Here is a 16,024-nt window from a genome sequence, read left to right on the forward strand (position 1 = left end):
AGAATACTTGCACCAAACTAGACAATGATCCTATCCACAAAACGAGTGAATTTTTGAGAAATCCTTATCCCATCACCCCTGTTTTCTATGGCCTCTTGAAGATTCATAAGAACCTGATTAATCCTCCTATGAGACCAATAGCAGCTGGCACAGACAACATTTCTGATCCTCTGGAAGTCCACGTCGACAGATCTTTACAACAACTGGTACAAGAGACTCCTACATATCTTTGTGACACAATGGATTTTTTGACCTGCATTAATGATATCTCAGCACTGACTGCATCATCTTCAGTATGGACATATGTAGCCTTTTCACATCAATCCCGCATGAGGAAGGCATTAGAGCAGTCGAATGGCTCCTTTCGAACTCAACAACCACTAGAGGCCACAGTCAACTGATTCCGAAACTCTTAGATCTCATACTGTACAACAGTTATTTCAGATTCCAAGGAAAATATTACTTGCAAACCACAGGAACATCTATGGGTTCATCGATGGCCCGAGTCTATGCTAACACGTTTATGTATAGGTTTGAACACTGTTATGTATTTGACCTTTTCGGCATCTGGTGTGGGATCCAAGAAGAACTGGACTCTTTCTTTAACTACCTCAATTCAGTACACAATCACACCAAATTTACTATGGAAGTGGATCATTACACTTCCTGGGTGTCAGCTTAGAAATTGAAAACAATCAGATCAAAACATCCCCTTACCATAAACCAACGGATGTTAACAACCTATTACATTTCACAAGCTCTCACCCTAAATCAATGCTCAAAAGCCTTCCTTTCAGCCAAATTTTAAGACTCAAACGGATTACCTCCGACCCTGCTGGACTAGACACAGAATGCTCTAAATTAATGGAGAAATTTGAGACAAGGGGATACCCTGTCATAGTATTACAGGAAGCTAAACAAAGATCAGACTTGATCAGTAAAGAACATCTACTGACTCCGAGGTCGAAGAAGAATGCACCACCTTTAGTATATATCTCAAAGTACTCCAGACAGAGTTTCCAGGAGGGCAAAGCTATATGAAAACATTGGAACATCCTACAGAATGACCTTCTATTACATGAGCTATTCCCCAAACCACCGATGATGGCATTTAAACGTGGACAGATTTGCTGCTACCAACTTGTAAAAGCTGAAAGTCCACCTTTAGATGAACAACTCGTGCTCAAGGCAAGAAGGGCTGGCACATTCCCATGCCTATGTTGCACACATTGTAACAATGTAACTAAGGGTGACACAATCTCCCATCCCCACACAGGGAAGAAGATCAAGTTGAGAGACTTTACAACATGCATGACCACAGGAGTCAAATACGCTATCAAATGCCCCTGCTGGAAACTTTATGTGGGTCAAACCACAAGAGCAATCAAAGACAGAGTGACCGAACATAAATCTACCATCAGGTGGAAAAACAACAAATCACCCCTCGCAAGACACTTCCTGGGGAATAGCCACACTGTGGCACAATTAAAGTTTCAAGTCCTAGAGATAGTGAAAAAATCCTCTAGAAGTGGAAATTATCAAGCGATTTTGTCTCGCCGGAAAAAAATTAGGATTCATTACCTTGAAACCCTGTTCCCCAGAGGGCTCAATGATGAATTCTCATTGAAATGCTTCATATTACTTGGGTTTCTACATGTTTGATACATAGTAATGGGGAACGGATGAGCTGCTATCTGCCTCCACGACTGTACATTCCCCATTGAGCTATTCTCAGAATAAGGTTTTCAGACATAGTTGATTCCTAATGATGTTTTCACATTCCAGATCTGCCATATTCACAATATGTTCACCAGTATGTTTAGGCCACCCATACAGAATACACGAATGGGGAATAACCCTAGAAGATTTGTTGTATGCAGCATTGACTCTAGTATTGACCTCCGAACACTGTAGAATGTTTGACTTATGATTTCACTTGACAATTAAATTCCTACCTGTAGCATTTGTAGATGTGTGTGACATCTGATAATATGTAAATCCGATATCACATGAGCCACACGTCTTTGGCTATCCTAATCATTTTTCTAACAATACAATTGCCTGTCATTCACGGTTCGCTCCACCCTCCGCTCATTTGCCAGAGCGCCGTCTCTTTTCCAATATACCCAATTCACAACATGATGTGCCCATCACGATTGGAGAATTTTCTGTTGGTCACTCAGACTAGCTAAACATGGCGGCCCTTGTGGTTTGCTGGTTGAGCCGTGCCTAAAACCAGAATAGTCCTTTGTTAATTTCCATATTTCTGTGAGTCACATCACTGCTCACGCAAGGGGCGTATACCAGCTCTTTAGCGTTCAGTAAGCCATCCGCACTGCAGAGATGAATCGCCTTTTCCCGTTATGTTTTCTTTTTTTTCTTTTTGTTTTCCGGTTTATATCTTATTGTAATGTGGGCTCACGTTTTCCCTACAGCCCTCGGCCATTATACGGCTATTCAGGTGTGTGACTCCAGATTGAACAGCGCCACTCTACATACCCACCCGTATATGCACTGTATTATTCACACTCTGGTGAGTTACCAGTTTAGGATTTTCCTTTTTTACTGCACGTACTCCGGGTGTCTTCTTCAATTATGCCCATTTCATTACAGGTCCAGCCAGTCACCGTAGACCACTTGACCGATGGCTCCTCCTTCTAGGAATCTTGAATATATGGACGTTTGGGACCTCTTTTACACTAAGCTCGCTGAGCTATACTGATGAAGATTTATGCTCATCCTTTTTACTTTGGTGAGTGCTACGCCTTACATCCGTCCCGTCCCTGCATCTCAATGTTCTGCTCAACTTTCCAGTGCTATGCTGACGACACCCAACTCATTTTCAGGCTTCCTTCAGCCTCCTCCCCTCCTTCCCTCATCTCAGATTGTCTAATCGCCATTCAAAATTGGTGTGCCGCCAATGATCTATGTCTAAATGCCAACAAGACTGAGATCCTCCTTATTGGTACACCATCTCCATCCTTTCCTCTCACTCCCTGGTCCGGCCTCCCTTGGCCCTCCTCCCACCCCCACTTGGGCGGCTAAGAACCTTGGGGTTATCTTTGACTCTACACTTTCCTTCTCCGCACACATCTCTGATGTCGCCAAAAAATCAAACTTTTTACTTCACCTCCTTAGAGGTACTCTACCTTTCCTCTCCTTCCCTCAAAAGCACACTGTCGTCCAAGCTCTGGTACAGCCTCTTCCTAAATCTACCTGCCTCCACTGTCCGCCCTCTAAGGACTGAGACTTGTCCTTGGCCTCAAGCCCTGGGATCGTATCTCTCCAGCCTTGTAATCCCTTCATTGGCTCCCAGTGGATGCAAGGATTAAATTTAAAAACCTCTGCATTGTCCACAAGGCTTTCTGGGGCCTGGGTCCAAAATACCTTCAACTATCCCTCCGTAAATATCTCCCATCTCGAGCCCTTCGCTCCTCTACATCTAACTCCCTCAGGGTTAGTCGTTTTGCAACAAAAACGAGCTGGGGGTAGATCCCTGTCTGCGGCTGGTGCCTCCCTTTGGAACAGCCTCCCGGCCACCTTGAAACTTGAGTAAAAACATCTTTGGTTCCAGAAACCTCTCAAGACCTTCCTCTTTGCCTCTGCCTTTGTCCCCTTCTCCCCTGTTGACCTGTTTCTTCTCATAGCATAGTGCACCTGGCCACCCTCTGTTCTTTCGGGCCCAGGTATCTGCTCACCCTGCCACCCTCCTGAACTACCTCCAGGCCACCATCTGCACTAGGGTTCTGTATCTGTACCCATACAGTCGTTTCTTCTGCACTTATCAGATATACCTTTCTGACATTCACCTGCCACTTGCTGGCTGCACTACCATGGTTTAAAGCCCTTATTTATTATTTATTCTATGTAATATTTATTTATGTTTTCTCTCCTCTGCTTCGCACTTTCCACTCCCCCCCCCCCTTCCTTGCACTTTTCCCCAATTTTCCTTTCCCATGCACTTGCGCTTTCTTAAATGTCACTGGGCCTAGTAAGATCGCTGTTTTTTTTCTGTTTTTTCTCTCCCTTGTTCCCCTCCCTTTTTGCCTGGTCACTCTCTGAAACACTTTTTTACGAGTGCGATATAAATAAAATATCATTTAATTTCCTACCCCACCCCATCCAGGTCCATTCACTTTGATTAATAACCCAACTGAGAAAGCCCAAACATTTTTAGTCTTTTTTATTCAACCATATTGACAGCTGTGACCTAGACTCCTACCCAGTTCAGTTACACAGAATCCCTCCTAGTTTTTAAGACATATGTGTCAGTGATTTCGGATAACTAACTAGACTGTTAAATAGGAACAGCAGTGACATATGAACATGTAAATAATGGAATGTTATGTTGAGTAACTTTGTGACTACTGATATCAAATTGACTAAACTTTGGGATTCAGCGTTTTTTATCTCCCTTTTTCATTTCTAATTCACAGTTCAGAACTTTCATCCGGATCTTGAAGAAGAGAATGTTTTTTATCAAAAAACGTCAGCCAATTTTTAAGTTGAACTGTACTTTCCCTGACCTATATGCTTTTCTTATTTTTTTACTAATAAATACATCTCTATACCAAAGTTATATTAACAACTGTTTCTCTTTGAACTAGCAAACTAATCTACAATGTACTAACACATTTTCATTTACTAATGATTTAACCGTCTATTGACGGGATTGTAAGGTGTGCAGGGGACGGGAGGGTTCCATCTACTGTACGGATCATCTTCTCTTTGTACAGTTGTATTGTGTTGGCTCTGTGCCAGGGCCACTTTTCCTCCCCTGCACCTAAAATATACTAAATATTTGATCTGTGAGCATTTATTTAACAATAGCAACTCAGCTAATTCAGGTGTGCTCCTCCTAACCTTTCGCTTGTTGTTCAAGAATACCACATGAAGAAATGTCAAAAACAAAAGATGGTTTATGCGCGTTATGAATGTTTGAAGTGTACATAGAGTTAACTAGACAGTATGCCATTAGAAGTTTGGGTATCATAGGGTTTTCTTTAGGGGCCAGGGGAGAATACCGTGTCTCGTCTGATGGAGTCATTCCTTCTCGCTGGTAGTTATCCCCTCCCAACTGATCCTTCCTCATATAACCAGCCCCAGGGTCAGGATCAGGTAGCGGCTGCCGTCCCCTGGCCACATGGGAGGAGGTCACAGCCAGGGAATGGGTGATGACTCCAATGGATTCATAAAAATTCCTTCAGCCCTATTGTAATAACTCAAATTTCCAGATTAGTGTGCATAAATCTAGCCATGGGTTCAATAGAAAGGCCAAACAGAAGCGTAGACAGGGTGCATCCCTGCCTCATTGCTTTAGTGATTAACAATGGACCATGCCCTCACCCATTGATCACAATTGAAGTAGTAGGCCCTTAATAATTAGCCATGACCATTTTTATAAAGGCAGGGCCAAATCAAACCGCCTACAAGGTACCCTTCAAGTAAGGCCTGTCGACCCGGTCAAAAGCCTTTGCTGCATCCAGTGAGACCACCCCCAGAGCCAGACGCTGAGTTTCTGCCATGTCAATTAAATTCACTACGCATCTAACATTATCGAATGTGGTCCTGTGAGCAATGAACCTTGTCTGATCAGTGTCCACCAAAGTCGAAATGACCTTAGTCAAACTGGAGGCAAGTATCTTTGAATATATTTTGGCATCCACATTCATCAACGTTATTGGCCTACATAATGCCCATTCACCTGGGTTTTACTTGATTTTAATAATTGAATGGTGGCAGAGTTGGCCATAGACAGTGTAACCACCCCCAAAAAATAGGAATTAAAGGTGGACACCATATGGTGCATCAGGTGGGATTTGAACATTTTATTAAATAATGCAGTAAAACCGATGGGTGCTGGCATCTTATGTTTCAGTGAAACAATTTCTTCTTCTATTAATATAGGCCCATCAAGTAATGCACGATCCAACCAAGATATATGTGGTAAATCGGCCAGAATTGTGTGAGAGCAGAATAATTCCTGCGTCATCAAGTCCTTGAAAAATTGCTGCACCACCTCCTCTTTAGCATCTTCTTCACGATACAACATACCCTTGACATCTCTCAGGCCTACTATATTGTTTTGTGTTTGTTCCTTCCTAAGCTTCGGCACTCGTAGTCTGTTTTCCCATGGACATATTAAAGGGCCTAGTTTTAAATACAGTGTGGGCCGTACCATAAATTAACAGGTGCTTCAGTTGTGCACAAGCTATTTGAAGATCTCTGGAAGATTTCCGTGACCCTGTGCGTTTATGCTCATTTTCACATACCTGGACCTCCCCCTCTAACTTTTTTTCTATGGTTCCTGCAAGGTTTTGTAAATGCTGCTCTATGCGTGGTAAACTCCCCCCTAATCAACGCTTTCATTGCATCCCAAAGTAGCCCCTCCCTAGAGTTTTCAACAAAATAGACTTCTATAACTGAAGCAATCTCCTGTTTCATAACAGGGTCCCTTACGACTGGATCGTACAATTTCCATTTGGAAAGAATGGGTTTAAGTCCTGACACCACCAGCTCACTTGTTACCAGTGCATTATCAGATAACACATGGTGGCCTATGGCAACATCAGACAGGCATGGAAACAGGGTGGAAGAAATCAAAAGCGGATCTATCCCTGGCAAAACTCTTGTGTACATGTGAGAAGTGTGTATAATCGGTGGACCTTCAAGTAGGAGCTGCCATATGTCAACTACATGCAGTCCCCAAAGTACTTTCGCCTGGGATAATGCATTCCTAAAATCTAGCGGTGTAGGCCGATGTGATTTGTCCCAGTTCAGGTTACAAACTATGTCAGACATCAAAGGTTTTTACTGTTCTTTTAAACCCATGCTTCATCTTCTGAAGAGTTGCCGTGACTGTTCAACCATACTAATACTTGGAAAGTCAAGAAAACTCTGAGGAAAACATCTTGTAAACCAGGATAAATGTATACATACGGGCCATGGAAATAAGGTTTACACAAATCCATCTCTTGCCATTTAGAAAAAGAAGGATCCCCAGAAAATAAAGAAACAAGCAAAAGCTTAATGAAAGCAAATGCTCACTGAAAAAAACCTATTTTTTTTTTACTACTTTTGCACCTACCCTATACCTCTTTCAGCCTATGATGAGCATATTCCTTACCTTAATGCGGTGGTCTTCCTTATCCACAATAGTTGCCACCCTTATTAACATAGGGTTCCTCTTGTCCACCACTTCTAGCTTCATATTCATGAGGAAACCATGGGGTGAGCGCTGTGTGGAATACAGAAAGGAAAATACTTGAATTTTCACCTTTTTCGGCTGGAGACCCATAGAAAACAGTGTGTTGCTTAAGAGTATACTTTGCAGTTATTTCTTGGTTTGGTTTTGATCATTTAGGATGTGGTCAACTATAGCATATATATATGTATATACATATGTATAGTACAGAAAAGATACAAATGTGATAAAGTGAATAGAATAAAATGAGAACATAAAGATATGGAATGTCAAATGGTTTCCATTTACTAATTTGCTGATATTACACCTCAACTCCAATTAATCTATCACATCAATTCAGACAATGTGCCCAAATTATATTGAATATTATGTGTAGGCATTTCATTCCAAATCCACATCACTAAGTAGTGCTAAAATGGATTTACAAAATAAACCGTGGGGGGAGGGGTGATATGGGTTATCACTATATGCAGATGACATGTTGCTATATCTGAAATACCCAGAAGAAGAACAAGTTACTTCTTACCTTGTAACGTTCTTTCGACGGGATGTTCCTCCGACGTAATCCTCATCTTAGATATCTCCTTCCAGCTCTGCTGGCCTGGGAAAAAATTTTCTCTCTAGAGGGCGCTGCGCGTCGACGTCCTCCGAGTCGATGTCCCTCGACAGCCGCTGTATCGACGTCGACGTCATCCTGCCTATAAAAACCGCGCGCAGCGTCCGTTGCTCAGTTCCGTTTTGTAGCCCACAATAATACTTTCTGGACTAAACTAATCACCCTGAAGGAGCGTAAGCTGCAACAACAAGGGAAGTAGAACTGCGGGGATGGATGGGAGGGTCGATGAGGAATACGTCGGAGGAACATCCCGTCGAAAGAACGTTACAAGGTAAGAAGTAACTTGTTCTTCGAAGGGATTGTGTCCTCCGACGTATTCCTCATCTTAGATAGGCTCCCATAGCAGTATTCTATTATTGGAGGAGGGAGTACTGACTTCACGCTGTCTTCTATTGATGAATAGAATGCAGTACAGCCCTTCCAAACCTAGTCTCTTGACTGGAGGAGGAATCCAAATTGTAAAAACGTGTAAAGGTATGGACAGACGACCATGTAGCGGCCGCACAGATGTCTTTAACCGGCACGCCTCTTTTGAGGGCCGATGAAGCTGCAATACCTCTGGTCGAATGAGCCCTAAGGTTTTGAGGGGGCTCTTTCCCTGCCAGTTTATAACATTCCAGAATGGTTAGAATGATCGATCTGGAAATGGTCTGCTTAGTTATTGGTAACCCCAGCTTGTGACCTGCGTAACCTACAAACAGCTGGTCTGCCTGTCTTATCCTGGCTAGTCTACTGATGTAAAAACTTAAAGCCCTCCTAGGGTCTAGCCTGTGTAACCTCTCTTCCTCTTTCCCCGGGTGAGGAGGAGGATAGAAAGATGGTAGGGTAATCTTCTGAGTGATATGGAATTCAGAAACCACCTTTGGGAGGAAATTAGGCTTCACTTGCAGGACAACTTTGTCTTTGTGAAATATTGTGTGAGGGGGTTTACAAGAAAGAGCTTGTAATTCGCTCACCCTTCTAGCAGATGTAAGTGCTATTAATAAAACAGTTTTAAGGGTAAGGAATCTTAACGAACAAGAATGGAGAGGTTCGAAAGGTGTGCCCATCAGGAAAGTTAGTACTAAGTTTAAATCCCATAGGGGAACTTGGAATGGTCTTGGGGGATAAACATTGGTTAACCCCTTTAAAAACTGTATAACCAAGGGTAATTTGAAATAGGATGGTTCTTCCGCAGTGCGCTTAAAGATGGATAGCGCTGCGAGATAGCCCTTAATGGTGCCAACTTGAAGGCCTGAATTTGCCAAATATAGTAGGAAGGACAAAACCATTGGTGTACCACATGAAAAAGGGTCGATATTCTGTTCTCTACACCAGCTGCAAAATCTGTTCCAACGGCAGCGGTATAAAGACTTTGTTGCTGGCCTCCTTGCCGAAAGCAACACCTCCATAACATCATCAGGGAGGTCCCAATCCTTGTACCTCAGCCTTTCAGAAGCCAAGCGTGAAGGTTGAGGGTTTTGATGTCTGGATGGAGAACCTGACCTCCCTTCTGTGAGAGTAGGTTCTCTCTGAGTGGAAGTCGAATTGGAGGGCAGATGGACAAGTCTAGAAGGTCCGGGTACCACGTTCTCCTGGCCTAATCCGGGGCAATTAGGATCATGGTTCTCCGGAATCTTCTCAACCTCCTGATCATTTGAGGAATGACAGGGACCGGTGGGAACGCGTACAGAAGCGGAAACTCCCAGTCCACTATGAACACGTCTCCCAGAGCTCCTCTCGTGGCAAATTCCCTTGAGCAGAACAGGTCGCATTTCCTGTTTAGGCTGGTGGCGAACAGATCTACCTGAGGGGTTCCCCAAAGGGCGAAGATCTCTTGAAGGACTTCCTGAGCTAGTTCCCACTCGTGGGAGACTGTGCTCTGCCTGCTCAGAGCGTCCGCTGTCAAGTTCTTCTCTCTGGCTAGGTGAACTGCCGATAGAGAGATTCCTTCTTGGATTGCCCAAAACCAGAGCTGCATCGCCTCTCTGCACAGGGGTAGTGATCCTACGCCTCCTCTTTTGTTGAGGTAATGCATGGCCACCGTGTTGTCCGTCATTATCAGGACGTTCTTCCCTTGTACAGCTGGCAGGAACGCCTTCAGCGCAAGTCTGATGGCTCTCAGCTCTAACAGGTTGATATGTAGTCTGGACTTCGATGGAGACCAACGACCGCTGATGGTCAAGTCGTTGGCGTGGGCTCCCCACCCCGTGAGTGAGGCATCCGTGACTACTGTTATCTCCGGCCAGGGTTGCCAAAACTGTTCTCCTTTCAGAATGTTCTCCTGACAGGCCCACCACCGAAGGTCTCGAGCTACTCTGTCGGGAACCTGAAGAAGATCTGTCATTCTCCCTGAGAATTGTGACCACTGAGTCCTCAGTGCCCACTGGAGGGATCTCATTCTCAAGCGAGCCTCTGGCACTAGGAAAATGCAGAATGCCATGAGGCCTAAAAACCTCAAAAAGTCGAAGGGCATGTTGGAACTTGGTAACCATCTGTAGAATATCTTGAGCCCTCACCTCTGATGGCGAGGCTTTTCCCAGGGAAGTGTCCAGGATCGATCCAATGAACTGGAGTCTCTGCGATGGTATCATTTGTGACTTCTTTAAATTGAGGGAGAAGCCCAGTCTGTGAAGGAAGTGGCACACGTGATATAGCTGGATCTGAGCTTGTTCTGAAGAAACAGCCCTGATCAACCAATCGTCCAGGTAGGGGTAGACGTGAATCCCTTCCCTCCTTAGACTTGCAGCCACTACCGACATTAACTTGGTGAAGACCCTCGGGGCGGAGGTCAGCCCAAATGGCAGCACTCGAAATTGATAGTGAGAGTTGCCAATTGCGAACCTCAGGTATTTCCTGTGTTTGAGATGGATAGGCACATGGAAATAAGCGTCCTGAAGGTCCAGAGATACTAACCAGTCCTGGAACTGAAGGGCCTGGAGGATCTGAGAAAGAGTGACCATCTTGAATTTGTCTTTTCTGAGGAATTTGTTCAATTCTCGCAAGTCCAAGATGGGTCTCAGTCCTCCGTCTTTCTTTGGAATGAGAAAGTAAGGGGAGTACCAGCCCTTGTTCCTCTCCGCTACAGGTACCGGTTCTATGGCACCTTTCTCTAGCAGGTCCAAAATTTCCTGCAAGAGGAGCGGATCTGGAGCTTTCTGAGAGCTGATCCCCGGTGGATGACTCTGAGGTATACATAGGAAAGGCAGGCAGTAACCTTGGGCAACTGTTTCCAATGCCCAAGATTCTGACGCGATAGCCTGCCATACCGCCAAATGTTGAGTCAACCTGCCTCCTACAGGTGTCCTGTGAGGGGAGTCCTCAGAGTGGTTTTGGGGCGGCTGATGCAGATGCCGATGGTAAAGAGGCACCTGCTGTTGCTGCGGCTTTTGAATATCTACCCCGTCCACCTCGGGTAGTTCTTCTTTGTCCCCTTTGAACTGGTCGTCCTCTACCTCTTCCGAATGCGGAGTAGAAGCGAAAGGACTTGCCCCTCGCAGAGGTTCCTGTGGGACGAAAAGGAGTCTGACGGATTGCAGCTCCTAGGGATTTAGCTGCTGCTTTTGAAGTTTGCAGTTTCTCTAAACTGTCATCCGCCTTTTTCCCGAACAAAGAAGAGCCATCGAATGGCATGTTCAAGAGCCTGGCTTGCACATCTGGGGCAAAACCAGACTTTCTCAACCAAGCGAATCTCCTGGTTGATGTACTTGCCGCCATTGCTCTGCTGATACTGTCAGCCGAATCAATGCCCGTCTGGAGGGATTCGCACATAGCGTCTTTACCGTCCTGTATAATATTCAGGAACGCATCCCTTTCTTCTCCCTCCGGGATGCAGTCAGCCGCTGTAGAAGCACATTCCCAAAGTGTATGGCTGAACCTAGCAAGGGTGCAGGTAGCATTAACAGATTTTAACGCCATGCTACATGCTGAAAAGACTTTCTTTGCCATAGCATCATATTTTTTATCGTCCCTGTCCTGTGGGACGGTAGGATAAGCCGTCTTGACATCGGTAGAGGATGCTGCCTGTACCACCAGACTTTCTGGGGATGGGTGTTTAGACAAAAACTCCGGGTCTGTAGAAGATACCCTGTACTTTGTAGACAGTTTTTTATTTACTGCTGGTACGACATTTGGGGTTTCCCAGTTTGTCATGATCTTCCTCTGAAGAGCTTTATGAAAAGGCACCACAGGATCCTCCTGTGGGCCTTTGTCAAGAATATCCGTGAGGTCATCTTGTTGGAAAGATTGTGAAGGTGCAGACCACCCCATGAACTCTGTGATCCTGGCCATTAAGGCTCTATAGGGGGTTTCAGCATGCTCCCCCGGGTCTGGCCTAGCAAACTCCACCTCAGGGGAAGTGTCTAACCCACTTGCCTCATGTAAGGAATCATGAAGATCCTTTAACCTGCGTTCTTCAGAGGAAAATTCCTCTCTAATTGGGGTTACAGGTCCCTGCAACTCAAATGTGTCTTCCTGTTCAGACAATTCATCCTCTTCCAAAATTGAGGACATAGTTCTCAATTGTTCTGAACTCATAAAGGGAGTAAATCCCATTTCCAAGGCAGAGGGTGCCGAACTTGTCATTATCGGCCTCGAAAACGTCTATGTCGTTGACGTCGAAGGCTTCGAGCGTGGCGTCGAAAACAAATGGCGGAGGCCTCGAAGACCTCGACAGAATTGGAATTCTACTCGACAATCTCGAAGCCATCGACGTCGAGGACCTGGGGATAGTCACTGGGTGTGTCGTAACCGTGACTTTTCTTGGCGTCGACGCCGAAGCTGGCGTCGAGTCGACAGACCCGTGTTTCGAAGGTCCCTTCGACAACGGCGTCGAAGACACCGACCTCGGCGTCGACGGAACCCTCGTCGACGGCGTCGACGGAACCTTCGAGGAAGGTTTGGAGGTCATAGTCCTACTCGAGGGTTCGAGACGCGCTCGAGAGGTTTCCTTCGCCGGGTACTGCGACTCGCAGCGTTTTTGACCTTCGGGTCTTTCGACCAGAGCATCGCTCTCGGCAGTCTTCAAGGCCGCTTTCTCGAAGACGCTCATCATATTTTTGCGGAATTCCTCCCATTCAGCCCGGGAACTATGTTTCGTGGGGCAAGGGATTCTTTTTGGCGAAACAGAGGAAGAGGAAGACGGAGAAGGGGATCTTCGACGTCTCCTCTTCGAGTGCTTCGATCTCGAGGAGTGATGGGACCCACTCCGAGACCTGGAGCGCGAATGGTGACGAGGAGACGAGTGTCTCGACTTTGTCGACGAAGAAGAAGCTTTAAAAGTCTACCTTTCTCCAGCTTCCCCCTACGCTCCTTCAGGGCCTTAGCTGTCATGGACATACAGTCCTCGCATTCCGAACAATGGTGTTCAGCTCCCAAACACCACAGACAAACTCTGTGAGGGTCAGTCAGCAACATCTTTTTCCCACAATCTCGGCATTTTTTGAAGCCGGATCGAGGAGTTGTCGGTTCCGACGAGGAAGCCATCGAGTACGGATCGAATAACTCGAGGTAAATATGGATTAATCTGACAAGAACTGAGCAACGGTATTCCGAGGCACTGAGTAAGCGCGGAAAAACGGAACTGAGCAACGGACGCTGCGCGCAGCCTTTATAGGCAGGATGACGTCGATATGGCGGCTGTCGAGGGACATCGACTCGGGGGACGTCGACGCGCAGCGCCCTCTAGAGAGAAAACATTTTCCGAGGCCAGCAGAGCTGGAAGGAGATATCTAAGATGAGGAATACGTCGGAGGACACAATCCCTTCGAAACTTGCAATACATTCTAGAGGTAATGGAACGCTCCGCGATACTCTCTGGTATAACAATTAATCCAAAAAAGTCTATCATATTCCCCCTGGGAAGATATGTGGGAATACCACGGCACGAGCTACCAGTGTTACAGATAGGTTGGGCAACTGATACATTTAGGAACCTGGGAGTGGATATATAGCATAAAGTCGAGGATGAACACAAACATAATACGAGAAGGCGGTGGGGAAAAAAAATCGAACGCATGGTATTCTGGTCCTGGTTGCCTTTAACTATGATGGGCAGAGTAGCATTACTGAAGATGATAGTACTACCCAGGCTACTGCACTATTTTGCGAATGTTCCGTACATGATACCTAAGCTGTTCTTCACCAGGGTACAGAGTATATGCAGGGGGTTCATTTGGCACAATTCCAGGAATAGGATAGCAATGTGGAAATTGCAGAACCCGAACGAGCAAGGAGGGATCAGACTGCCCAATTTTGAGGTGTACTACCTGGCTGGCCAACTTCAATACGTAGCAAGATGGTTATCCAAGGACCCCACACCAGTGTCTAAATTGTGGAGGACGGAGTGTACACCTTATTTCTTAAACAATTTCTTAAACAAATGGATGTGGTTAGCAGAATCTCCAAAGGGAAGAGGGTCCACATTACTAGACCTGGGGAGGAAGATTTGGCGTAGAGCCTCCCAAGTGATGGGGAGCCCACTTCCGTGCTCCCCACAGGTATCATTGTTGGCACTGAAGGGGTTGGACGAGCAATTGAGGAGGACTATTAGAGAACACTGAGAACCAGTAGGAGTAATAACCATTGGAGATATGTGGCAAGAAGGGGAGAAAATAGAATTTGATACACAGAGAGGATACAGGTTTACATGGTGGACAATATATCACATACGCTAGACTGGTAACATTGGTAAAGAAGATGTGGTCGGAAGCAGAGCTGACCCGGCAACCGGATACCGCCCTAGAAATGTTTCAGGCTGTGACTAATGATGGCCAAAGTCGAGAAGGAGGTGGTTCAGATGAGGCGAGACTGGGAGAAAGAACGTAGGGAAGCAATAGGAGATGGCCTATGGGTCAGAATGCAAAGATACCATAAGAAAGTGTCAAGACATGTGAGACTGCAACATATTCAGTAATATGTCACCCATAGGGCCTATATGACCCCAAAGAAGACTGCCAAGTTTACGAACACCAGGATACAGACATGCCCGAAATGTGGAGAGGTTGATGCAGGGTTGGTACACATGTTCTGGGCATGCCCTGAAATAGCGAGATACTGGAACGAGGTAGCACATCTCCTAGCAGGTAAAGGGATAAACTTGGATGTGGAATCTCTGTGGGCGTGCATGGTGGGTGGGTTCCCAAGACAGCGCAAACGCAAGCATGTGAGCAAACTTAAAGATCTAGTGTATATTCTAGCTAAATGCAGGATAGCAATGAGCTGGAAGGCAAGTGGTAGACCGAACGCAGAGGCCTGGTGGCGGGATCTCCTGAAATGGGTGGATGCTGAAACATTGGTGTGGAGGGAAGCGGTGGCCAGAGGGGGACAAGAGGAAGCAAGCAAACTTACAGCATGGCTACATTTGGTCGCCTCATTGTCGGGGTCCGTGCAAGAGGAACCTGAAGGAGATAGCTCCTTGGAAAGTGAGGAAGGCGTTACACACATAAGTTAGGAAGTGAAGGCTGTAGAATTGTGTGGCTCTAAGGGGAGGGGAGGGAAGTTAGGGAGGGAGGGAATGTTGGGGAACTGTTATGTGTGCACCGTTTTTTGGTGTAATGTATGTTGATTAAAATTGAAACCAATAAAATGTGTTTTTTAAAAATATATAAAACTATACAATACTTTATTATGCCTTTAAAATACACACTATGCATGCAAAACCTGTAGTCAAACATTGCCAGACCAACACTATAAAACAGATATATACATTCACCTTTTGGAGATATTGGAAAGCATTTGATTTAATAACCAGTTAACCACCGATAAGTACTCAGATTCATTAGAATTAGAAACGATACTTCAGAATAATCACACAGCTTCCCTAGCTCTTATAAAGTCCAGCCCTATGATGATTTGGGGCATAGTGCCCAAAAGTCACCAGTTCCAAAGTATATACTTCATAGGTAGGTTTAGGAAGAGATTGGTGATGCCAGTGGTTATGATTAAATTCAGGTAGGTAAATTCACTCATCCCAGACACTAGTATAGTCCTAGGAAAGGATCCTTGACCAGGCAGTCTGTAAAGAGTGATTTAGGGACAGTGGGCCTCATTATGACGCAGGCGGTAGAGGGTTAACGGCGCCGGAAGAGCTGCCGGCGCCGTTAATCCTCTACCGCCTCATTAAGAGGTCTGCTCGCCGGTCCCGCTAAGGACGTCTGGTAAAACCAGGCATCCTAAGCGTGACCCGCTAGCAGACCAGGATGCCAACAACGGGCCAGTCATTAACG

At 45.5% G+C, this 16,024-nt stretch overlaps 1 protein-coding gene across 5 annotated transcripts in view; it reads right to left on the bottom strand.

Annotated features, from left to right (window-relative positions):
* The window catches only part of L3MBTL3 (L3MBTL histone methyl-lysine binding protein 3), a 1,294,236-nt gene that overhangs the window by 407,130 nt on the left and 871,082 nt on the right, over nt 1-16,024 (bottom strand). For all 5 annotated transcript variants that reach the window (XM_069622999.1, XM_069623001.1, XM_069623000.1 and 2 more), the window contains one exon: nt 7,127-7,237. In XM_069622999.1, coding sequence (XP_069479100.1) covers nt 7,127-7,237 — 111 coding nt within the window. The remainder of the gene's footprint in view (nt 1-7,126; nt 7,238-16,024) is intronic.

This window comes from Ambystoma mexicanum, chromosome 11, assembly GCF_040938575.1.
Source record: "Ambystoma mexicanum isolate Mex_15411 chromosome 11, UKY_AmexF1_1, whole genome shotgun sequence".
Classification (NCBI taxonomy): Eukaryota; Metazoa; Chordata; class Amphibia; order Caudata; family Ambystomatidae; genus Ambystoma; species Ambystoma mexicanum.